This window comes from Schistocerca americana, chromosome 1 (assembly GCF_021461395.2).
Source record: "Schistocerca americana isolate TAMUIC-IGC-003095 chromosome 1, iqSchAmer2.1, whole genome shotgun sequence".
In the NCBI taxonomy this organism is placed as follows: Eukaryota; Metazoa; Arthropoda; class Insecta; order Orthoptera; family Acrididae; genus Schistocerca; species Schistocerca americana.
In genome coordinates, this window is record NC_060119.1 from 1,059,574,450 (window position 1) to 1,059,586,463 (window position 12,014).

At 44.8% G+C, this 12,014-nt stretch overlaps 1 protein-coding gene across 1 annotated transcript in view; it reads left to right on the forward strand.

The window, feature by feature from the left end:
- Positions 1-8,774, forward strand: part of LOC124596297 (cytochrome P450 4c3) — a 293,573-nt gene extending 284,799 nt beyond the window's left edge. The window contains exon 14 of the mRNA XM_047135397.1: positions 8,614-8,774. Within this exon, the coding sequence (XP_046991353.1) occupies positions 8,614-8,774 (161 nt within the window). The remainder of the gene's footprint in view (positions 1-8,613) is intronic.
- Positions 8,775-12,014: the final 3,240 nt, after the last annotated feature.

Consider the following 12,014-nt stretch of genomic DNA (forward strand, 5'->3'; position numbering starts at 1 on the left):
GCCTCGGTCGTATGCAGTCCTGATTGTGGCGCTCACCTGCACGGCGCCAAACACGCATACGACCATCATTGGCACCAAGGCGGAAGCGACTCTCATCGCTGAAGACGACACGTCTCCATTCGTCCCTCCATTCACGCCTGTCGCGACACCACTGGAGGCGGGCTGCACGATGTTGGGGCGTGAGCGGAAGACGGCCTAACGGTGTGCGGGACCGTAGCCCAGCTTCATGGAGACGGTTGCGAATGGTCCTCGCCGATACCCCGGGACCAACAGTGTCCCTAATTTGCTGGGAAGTGGCGGTGCGGTCCCCTACGGCACTGCGTAGGATCCTACGGTCTTGGCGTGCATCCGTGCGTCGCTGCGGTCCGGTCCCAGGTCGACGGGCACGTGCACCTTCCGCCGACCACTGGCGACAACATCGATGTACTGTGGACACCTCACGCCCCACGTGTTGAGCAATTCGGCGGTACGTCCACCCGGCCTCCCGCATGCCCACTATACGCCCTCGCTCAAAGTCCGTCAACTGCACATACGGTTCACGTCCACGCTGTCGCGGCATGCTACCAGTGTTAAAGACTGCGATGGAGCTCCGTATGCCACGGCAAACTGGCTGACACTGACGGCGGCGGTGCACAAATGCTGCGCAGCTAGCGCCATTCGACGGCCAACACCGCGGTTCCTGGTGTGTCCGCTGTGCCGTCCGTGTGATCATTGCTTGTACAGCCCTCTCGCAGTGTCCGGAGCAAGTATGGTGGGTCTGACACACCGGTGTCAATGTGTTCTTTTTTCCATTTCCATGAGTGTATATATATATATATATATATATATATATATATATATATATATATATATATATGTCAATGTGTTCTTTTTTCCATTTCCATTTCCAGGAGTGTATATATATATACACTCCTGGAAATGGAAAAAAGAACACATTGACACCGGTGTGTCAGACCCACCATACTTGCTCCGGACACTGCGAGAGGGCTGTACAAGCAATGATCACACGCACGGCAAAGCGGACACACCAGGAACCGTCGAATGGCGCTAGCTGCGCAGCATTTGTGCACCGCCGCCGTCAGTGTCAGCCAGTTTGCTGTGGCATACGGAGCTCCATCGCAGTCTTTAACACTGGTAGCATGCCGCGACAGCGTGGACGTGAACCGTATGTGCAGTTGACGGACTTTGAGCAAGGGCGCTGTTAACAGCCAACAGCCCAACACTACAATAGCAAATTCCAACAATGCAAACCAGCCACAGACTGCACACAGCACAGTCAGTGATTTTCATATAGAGCGCTACATGGCGTTACTAACATAAAAACCCAAACAGCCTACTTACAAAGCTACAAACTGCGCAGCACAAGAGACCAGAATAGACCGCTGCATAGAGTTAACGGACTTCCAGGTGATGACTGAGCACGATTCCTACAACTGAGCAGTGCAACAGGTACCAGCTTTACTAAATACTCCCAGTCTACTGTTTCCAGATTTGTGGAGGACTAATTTCTAAACGCGCATAACCCAACCGCATCATTTAACATTCCCCGTAACAATAACTGTTGCGCTGCTACCGGTTCCAGCGACGTTGCTTCTGGAACGTGGTAAAAACCGTGAGCTACGAGCTGGACAAAGTTTTGCGACCAGCGACTCTTCGAGTGGTCTGTTCAGCTGACAGTCTCCCGTGCCAGAAGTCGTGGCAAGCTGCCAGCAGACCTATACGTGTCACTGCTTTCGAACATTTCAGACGCCACAGCTCGCCCTTAGACATGTGCCAATGCACTCTGCGTCGTTTGAGTTCTGTAAATACGTTGCAGGTGATTCTTTCATCTAGGTACCTCATACGGTACTTCTACTCAACGGCAACATTTGTGTGCTGCAAGCTAGCCTGTGGTGTATGACCGAGTGCGCCCGCAAATCATTTCATTTGCCATTCATGTGGGTTTTTTTCCGCGGTCTGTCTAGCGTTTACCGATCGCACCCATGATGGCCATTTGCTCACTCTCGATTTGACACTTCTATTTCTATGAGTGAATTCTCTCTCTGTGACATTTCAACTTTGTGTCTACAAGGTAAAGTCGTATCCGAATCCTGTTCGTGTACTGCATACTCTCTGCTTTCGTATTTCTCTTCAGTTGTACATCTACTTTACCCTACAAGGTTGCGACGTTCACGGCCTCTCTTACATCCAAACCGGCAATCTTTAACATTGCAAGAGTCGTAGCTGTGTGCGGCCAGACGACATGCGGGAGATGTTTACGCGGCCTTGTTGCGGTGAAGACAGACGCCTCGGCTCGCCGTGCTTTTGTTCTGTCAGATCTCCGTAGACCTTCTGCAAGCGCCTATGAGTATTTGCGATGCTTTGGTTTTCCACCAAAAAGAAATCAATGACAGCTGTCTGCTTCGTTACAGGCGCCATTTTGAAGATTACGTATAGCGCCATCACCTGTCGAACTTCATGATGCTATATGGGCTGAATATTCCACGATTTGCTACAACAAATTCTGCATTTTTTCAACTGAAATTGGTAGAGAAAACAATGTGTTGCTTTACTAATTGAACGCCCCTCGTACAAGCACATAAGCATCCAAGTCTAGCTAAAGTGACTTGAATTTCTTTCTGTTTTGTATTACCGCCGAGGCACATCCAGCAACAGTGATTCAGCGGTACTGAACAAGTTTACGCCTTACCTATGGTTGAGAAATTTTCCTACACTTATAAGAGCGAGTAGGTGAGGGAAAGTTTTCGTGAATATTGTGACATTTCTTTCCTGTTAATCTACTCGTTCGTCAAGGCTTGCCTGAATATTGAGCGATTGTGTCATAAATGAGGCACAAACTTGTCATTGGACTAAAGGCTTGTCACGTAAAATCCACAGTTAGACTTTTCGGGGCATCAATGGCTGTTAATCTGTTTCTCGGATCCTTCCAGGTTTGTGTCACCTCCCCGTGTCGCAAGCTGGTGGTGTGCTGCAGCGTTGCAGTACCAGATACACAAACACAGCCTCGGTTTCTCTCCATAGTATTGTGCGACTCGTCCGTGAAGTGATGTATTGGTGGTGAATTACGTACTTCTCAGAATATCATAACACCACTTAAGTGACATGGCGTAGATAACCGCCGTTAAAAGGCTGTTGCTGTTGGGAACGAGTTTATAGCATTTCGACGTATTTTACCGTGCTTTAGTTTGAGTATCGTGTAAACCCTTACAGATATGAGAAACTGTCGAAGATAGTTTTTCTCCAATTACATCAGATAACTATATATAGTTAATAATGAATTTTTAAAAAAGTGTCTTGAAAGTCATTGTAGTTCAGGTATCACTCTCCCGTATTTAGCATTTTCTTCTCATAACAAGATTACAAAAAAGTTACTACTTCCTTTAGCTCCTCTCCAAAAATGTGAACATAATTTTTATAAACGTCGTATGACTAGGGGGTAGACCATTCTCCGGGTGCAAGTCTTTCGATTTGACGCCGCTTTGGCGACTTGCGCGTCGATGGGGATGAAATGATGATGATTAGGACAACTCAACACACAGTCAGTGAGCGGAGAAAATCTTCGACCCAACCGGGAATGGAACCCGTGCCCTTAAAGTTGACATTCTGTCGCACTGAACAATCAGCTACTGGGGCCAGACATTATTTTTTTTATGATACGTGGAGAAACAGCATTTATTGCAAGGTTGCTTAGCTTTTCTTTTCTACTGTACAGTGCAGTGTTCCAAATTTCCTACTTTAAACAGTGTTAGGGAATAATAGAATGTTATTGTGATTCAGGTAACTAATATCTACACCTTTCACCTCACTCATTAATCTCCCCCACCTCTCCTCTCTGTTTCCATTTCCTCCTCCCCCTCACGCTGTCCATCCTATCCTATATCCATTTCAACATCTCCCTAGCGTGATCATCAGCTCATGTAGCCACTGCAACACAGTTCAATAATTCAGGCTGATACCGCTCCTACAACATACCTGTCATGCAGGGCACCCTACATGTTGGGACCCAGAGAACCGTTTATTGTCCCTGACATGTAGACTGCCCCAAAGCAGGTTGATTTGGCAGGCTGACACTGTTCCCAGACAACATACCTGTCATGTGGGTAGCCTATGCACCAGGTAAAACACGTTTTTGCCCATATCTCTGCTCCTATTGGATCTAGGAGGTTGTGAGCTGCACAGTGTTGATACTCATGAAGCCTGCTGTTTGTGTGTCAAATTTGCTTGAAATCTATACAGGAGTTTGGGAGGAGATCCCAGACATACAGGAGTACATACACTCTGTTTCAGCTCCATAGCAGATGTAGGTTATATATCAATTTTTGCGACTATAACAAAAAACTTATTTAAACCATACTCCTTTTGATTTATTTCAAAGCATTTTCAGTAGTCAATGTAGTAACATTGCGATTTTTCTTACACTTCCTTTTAACAACATAGTAAACAAATCTTATGTTCTAAATTAGTACTATTAAACAGTATGAAATAACGATTACTGCTCATGATACTTTTATTTCTCTTTGTATTTCTGATGTTCTTCTACGCATAGGTGTTCCATTTTAGTACAATGACATGGAAAATATTTTCGTTTTGGGATGGGGAGTTCCGCCTTATGCGGTGTCTTGCATAAGGCGGAACTCCTCATCCCATTTTCTTAGCAAGCACGGAGACAACAAGAAGAACTGCACCACAAGATGATTATTTTCGTTTTCTTGTTGCGTAGATTCATTTGCACCTCATGTACTTTGCTTTGATGTTACGGGCTATGATCGTCTTTTGTTTTTATGGTTGTGTTTTGTTTTTATGGTTGTGGAAGTGTCTGCTATTCTTCTGTCTCTTTGTGTGTGTGTGTGTGTGTGTGTGTGTGTGTGTGTGTGTGTAAAAGTGGAGATGATATGTATAAACTTCTGTGTGCGCAAATAATTATTTCGTTAGATCTACTTTACTGTGGTACTGTTGTGGATGATGAAGAGTGGGTAAGTTGCCTGGTTTATGTGGTACTATTTTTGTAGCAGCTAAATGGGGTGCCATTTGTCTACTACTAGCGACCCGCCCTGGCTCTGCGTAGTTACCACTAAAGGGTACACAAACATTCAGCATTAATTGCGCAATAAAATTGCAAGACCAAGAACGGCACAATATTATTAAGCAATATTTACGCCCGGGACGCGTCAGTTCAAACTCTGCCTTCGTAACGAACATGTCGGTGACCGACGACTTGGAACTCACCTGTATCGGGAGTGAGTGGCTTACTTTGCAAAACATAAGCAGACATTATGCAGAACGGACGAAATAAGTCCGTATGGCTTCCAGTACACATTTCAATGGACCAGCTGCTCATTTATTGAAACATAGATTAGTAAACCACAACAGCAATAACTGATTACAAATTCAGCAAGTGAATAATGTAATTTATCGTGTACATGCGCCGTTTTCTATGTGTTTCTCTGAGGCAACAGCTGCTCATTTGTATCTTGCTTACACAATACTACCGCCGTCTCTATATACACTCCTGGAAATTGAAATAAGAACACCGTGAATTCATTGTCCCAGGAAGGGGAAACTTTATTGACACATTCCTGGGGTCAGATACATCACATGATCACACTGACAGAACCACAGGCTCATAGACACAGGCAACAGAGCATGCACAATGTCGGCACTAGTACAGTGTATATCCACCTTTCGCAGCAATGCAGGCTGCTATTCTCCCATGGAGACGATCGTAGAGATGCTGGATGTAGTCCTGTGGAACGGCTTGCCATGCCATTTCCACCTGGCGCCTCAGTTGGACCAGCGTTCGTGCTGGACGTGCAGACCGCGTGAGACGACGCTTCATCCAGTCCCAAACATGCTCAATCGGGGACAGATCCGGAGATCTTGCTGGCCAGCGTAGTTGACTTACACCTTCTAGAGCACGTTGGGTGGCACGGGATACATGCGGACGTGCATTGTCCTGTTGGAACAGCAAGTTCCCTTGCCGGTCTAGGAATGGTAGAACGATTGGTTCGATGACGGTTTGGATGTACCGTGCACTATTCAGTGTCCCCTCGACGATCACCAGTGGTGTACGGCCAGTGTAGGAGATCGCTCCCCACACCATGATGCCGGGTGTTGGCCCTGTGTGCCTCGGTCGTATGCAGTCCTGATTCTGGCGCTCACCTGCACGGCGCCAAACACGCATACGACCATCATTGGCACCAAGGCAGAAGCGACTCTCATCGCTGAAGACGACACGTCTCCATTCGTCCCTCCATTCACGCCTGTCGCGACACCACTGGAGGCGGGCTGCACGATGTTGGGGCGTGAGCGGAAGACGGCCTAACGGTGTGCGGGACCGTAGCCCAGCTTCATGGAGACGGTTGCGAATGGTCCTCGCCGATACCCCAGGAGCAACAGTGTCCCTAATTTGCTGGGAAGTGGCGGTACGGTCCCCTACGGCACTGCGTAGGATCCTACGGTCTTGGCGTGCATCCGTGCGTCGCTGCGGTCCGGTCCCAGGTCGACGGGCACGTGCACCTTCCGCCGACCACTGGCGACAACATCGGTGTACTGTGGAGACCTCACGCCCCACGTGTTGAGCAATTCGGCGGTACGTCCACCCGGCCTCCCGCATGCCCACTATACGCCCTCGCTCAAAGTCCGTCAACTGCACATACAGTTCACGTCCACGCTGTCGCGGCATGCTACCAGTGTTAAAGACTGCGATGGAGCTCCGTATGCCACGGCAAACTGGCTGACACTGACGGCGGCGGTGCACAAATGCTGCGCAGCTAGCGCCATTCGACGGCCAACACCGCGGTTCCTGGTGTGTCCGCTGTGCCGTGCGTGTGATCATTGCTTGTACAGCCCTCTCGCAGTGTCCGGAGCAAGTATGGTGGGTCTGACACACCGGTGTCAATGTGTTCTTTTTTCCATTTCCAGGAGTGTATATGCATATGACTTTTGTAACCTGAGTGTATTGCGCAGTACTCAGCATTGCGCAATAAATATTGAGGGTGTGAGGACACCTGGAAGACTCTTCTGGCTTGGTGGTAATACAGGATGTCCCAAAAAAGAATGACCCGATTTTAACTTGTAATAACATTGAGACAAATGTCACTAGGTGACTGAAACAGCGCTAGATGTAATCGGCATGGTCTAGAGTTTCAGAAAAAATCCGCTAGGTGTCACTACGATCACTGACCTGGAGCGTGCGGCCAGTCTCGCGCAATATGGCGTCCGCGCAGTAGAAGGCGTATTGTGTTATTGAATTTAGTCGTACTCAATCAGTGATAGCAGTTCAGCGGGCGTTTCATATTCGATTTCGTGCTGAACGTTCCTCCCTTACCTCGTGACATTGATGAACATCCGCTGCTGTAGCTTAATGACAGAGAATACCTTACGCCGCGCGGGGTTAGCCTAGCTGTCTAGGACGCTGCAGTCATGGACCGTGCGGCTAGTCCCAGCCGGCACGGTAGCTCAGCGTGTTCGGTCAGAGGGCCGCTCGCCCTCTGTAATAAAAAATTGAGTAAAGGAATCAACGATCAACTTGAACGGATGTCTTGTGACGTCCGCCCTGACCAAACGCAACGAACAATAACGAAATAAATGAAAAAAAAGATGGTTAGAGCATCTGCCATATAAGCAGGAGATCCCGGGTTCGAGTCCCGATAGGGGCACAAATTTTAAAGCCGGCACGATAGCTCAGCGTGTTCGGTCGGAGAGTTAGCTGCCCTCTGTAATAAGAAAACTGAGTTAATCGATCAACAACGAACTTCAACGGATGTCTTACGACGTCCGCCCCTAGCAAATGCAACGAACAAAAGCGAACAAAATGAGATTTTTTTTAAAAAAAAAAGAAAAAGCGGTCTAAGGCGCTGCAGTCATGGACTGTGCGGCTGGTCCCGGCGGAGGTTCGAGTCCTCCCTCGGGCATGGGTGTGTGTGTGTGTCCTTAGGATAATTTAGGTTAAGTAGTGTGTAAGCTTAGAGACTGATGACCTTAGCTGTTAAGTCCCATAAGATTTCACACACATTTTTTATTTTTTTTATTTTTGACACCTTACGCTCAGTTTGGGATGAATTCAGCTGTCGGCTAGATATCGTCCGTGCAGCCAATGGAGGACATATTGATCATTTATGATGGATTTTTATAAACTTCTGTCTTTTCTGAGTAATTCAGTATGCAGTTTGTTGGTGTTAAGCCCTTCTTCCTAATAAATAATTCTATTTAGAATCGAGTCATTCTTTTGGGGACACCCTATAAATTATGTACGCAAATCATTCTTGTGAATCAATCTGTCTATTAAAGGAAACTATATCAAAACCCTTGGAGCAGCTCCTGAGATTAGCCCTGAGATAGGTTTCAGACAGAAAAACGCGGCGGGGGAATTTCATTCGTAATATGTCTGAAATGTTTCTTTAGTATAGTGACGTTTGGTTGCTGATGTTTATTTGACCATTTACTGTGGATTTATTTTCTGTGACTACCTTTTGACTTTGAAAGTTTTCTTGTAACATTAGGATATACATCGTAAAATTAGAGAGGTGAAATTCTGACGCTACCGGTCATGTACTAGCGTCCCCAAAATAGCATTTAGGGACAAAAGAGTGAGCGTGCGCACTCGTGTTGCAGGTCAGAAGTTCGCCATACTGGAGGAAAAGGCGGTGATCTCTACGGTGCTGCGGCGCTATCGCGTGGAAGCGGTGGACCGCCGCGAAGACCTGACTCTGCTGGGCGAACTCATCCTGCGGCCCAAGGACGGTCTGCGCCTGCGCATCGAACGCCGCCTCTGACGCGTGGCCGACGCCCGGCTCACCTGTATCGATTGGCCGGGTCGACGGTCACACGCAGCGACTGACACTCCATCGCCCACGTCAGACACACCGCCGCTGCACGGCCGCGCTAGCTAGGTAGCCTCGTTCTAGGCCACTCGCAAATGTACGCGAATCCCGGCTTGTCTGAAACAATTTAAATCGACTGATTTCTTCGTGTACGGTTACAATGCAAACATAATCAACGAAATCTCTCAGAAGAAGCTGAAAGCCAAACAGTTGATAAACAACATCGAAATAACGCTAGATAGACAAGTAAAAGAAGAATAGCAAAATTACGCTGTCATACCGTACATCGGAACGATCTCAGATAAAGTAGCGCGTATGTTTTTCAAGAAAATCGTTCATATTAGTTTTCGTACTGAAAACACGTCGAGTGACGATATACGTCACAAAACGCAGAAAGCGCCTCCTTTCAATCAATCCAGAATTTACCATATAAATTGGTGAGATTGTGATAAATTTTACTGGCCAAACGCAGAGGAATTTTAGGTTTAAAGAACACGTCTAGTATGCATTTGAGAGAAAGTAGACACTCCGCATTAGATATAAACGAAGCATTAAACATTTTACACAGAACAGATAAGCGAAAAACACGGATACCTTGGAAGAGATCGAAATATATGATCACCATATAAAGCAACCGATACAATCGTTAAATGAGCAGATAGACTTGCGTAGTATAAGTTTTTAGGCAATTTTCATCGTATTTTACGATTTATTGAATTAGGTAACAGGAGTGATCTAATAGCCATGAAATCTGGTTGGTGGATGCACAGCAGTAACGTATCTGTGCGTAGAAGTGGATTTGTAATTTTACTGATGACGGAAATTATTAATTTTAACACATTTTTTTAGAAATACGAACACGTGAGACCACTTTAGTGGAAACTATTGCCAGAACGACGCTTATTTTCGTACAGCAATAACGTATGTGAATAATTTTATAAGTTCACAGATAGATGTGACTACGACTATAACAAATGTAGGGACTGTTTTACTACAGCAGCACAGGAGAGTGCTGTTGCGCCGCTTTGTGATTTGTGAAATGACAACAAGACATAGGTTATTTTCAGCAATGGGCATTTTTAAAATGATGTAATAAGACCACTTAGCATCATTTCAGCAATAACGGAAGTTTAATTATGCCTATAGTGATTAAAACTATTATCGAAGTCCATCATGTAAAAAGTTTATTAAGAATTAACGACATGTACATAAGACTGTGATCGCAAGACCGCAGTCCCTCTGGCGATAACTGCAAAATGACAGTTCTTAGCATGCTCTTCAGTTCATACATGTTTCACACGATTTGTAACGCTTATGTGTATGCATGAAGGCAGAAAAGTACTCGATATGCTGGTAAACGAATCTTTAAGGGCTAGGAAACTACGTGTTAGTAAGTTTTCTGCGTACGTGACATATTTGTAACATTCGACATGTGTCTATGTCAAAATAACACGAAACAAACATTTTTGAACATGATACACGAATTACCAATATCATGTAAGTAAACAACAATTGTAATGCACAAGTGTAATGTTATCCGCTGACATGTCTTACCTATTTACTGTACTTCTCGTATTATTTGCCGACATTTGATAATGGGCTAAGGCCGTAATGTAATTTACATGCATGATGCAGTAAAGGAAAAAGCTGATCAGCCTACGATGGTCAAAGTGGTTGCATTATTCAGATTAATTTACATCGATTCTGCTAAGTGGTTTATGACAAAATGTTAAAGTACATGACTGTACGATGAAATCTTAAAAGACAGGATGGAAATCGGTCAGTTTCGTTCATATCTTCCATGTTTTCGGCTGTCGGATTCTGTGAGCACACCAATTTTCACTGTAAAGTTTATTTCAGTCAACGTTCCGGGATTTATTTAGTGGCTACATCATTTTCGACTGTACAATAATTCTCGGTAGAATTATCTAGCTGCTAAATACATTTGCGAGCATTGGCTGAAACACACCCCATAGTGGTCGTTCCATATAACGATTTACTGAACCAAGAGTTTTGAGACGGTGGCAGACAACAGTTAACATTTTGTGCAAGCACGATCTTCAGAGAATCGTTTACGAAGAGCACGCAATATTTCTCTTCCGATTTCTTTAGATTTTAATGTCGTCTGCGAGACAAGTGGCCATCATTTTGTTGTGTAGGAGATGATATATCGCACACCAGACATTGTGTAAGCACTGCATTAGCGTAACGTTATAAAGGACCTGTATAACCGTATGCCATTAGTTTTAAGCCTGGAACTATAACCAGTGAAATAAATCTTTACACCGAAGAAAATGTGACTGGTTACTGCAATTAAAGCTTTTCCGTGGTTTGGGTCAAATTGTGGAAGATACCTCAACTTCAGTTTAATGAAGTGATGAACAGTATTATTTATTACATATTACGCCAGAATTAGGTTATTTGGCTCCTATGTACCAGAACTGAAAAACTAGAAGACATTTTCTAGTATTTCATGCGTTCAAATGCTTTGTTCTTTTATTTTATCATTACACTTGGATCGCAGTTCCTTGGCATTTCGAGTGTAATAATAGCTTATATTTCCATCATCTCGGACTGCAACTAACAATTCCAACAATGAATTAAGGTAGTGAATTAAATGAGACTACTGACAGTGCTGTTGCAGAAGCGTGAGTCCCGCTGGATACAACAAATGGAAATAATGTGACAAGAAAGTTTATAATACACGGGCTACGGTCCGTTTGATTCCCGGTTTGGAATATCCATCAGAAAAACTCAGAAGTCCAGATGCTTCCATTGAAGAAAAAATTCAGCAAATTTATCCACGTAGTTTACCAGACTAGCAGTGAGCAGTGTCTGGAAATAGTAAGAGAAAAAAATATATATTGAACCCCGCTTTGGTTTCAGAAAATTTTAAAATTATCAATAAAAGCATCAAATGACAAATTCTCGTGTCCAATAGACTTTATTAGTCAGTCAAAGCACCCACTACCTCCTTTGCCGCATACCTGCAGTTCAGAGTACGAAATCTAGGCTTCAACTGGCTTGGACGAAGTGTACAGATGTTCATTTAAAATAGTCCTTATCATGCAACTATTAAGAAATTAAATTAAATATTGGAATCATGAAAGCATGTGAATTATTTCCCGAGGTAAATAATGATAAATAGATAATTCAGTACTACTTAGAAGCTGAATAAAATATTTACTTTAC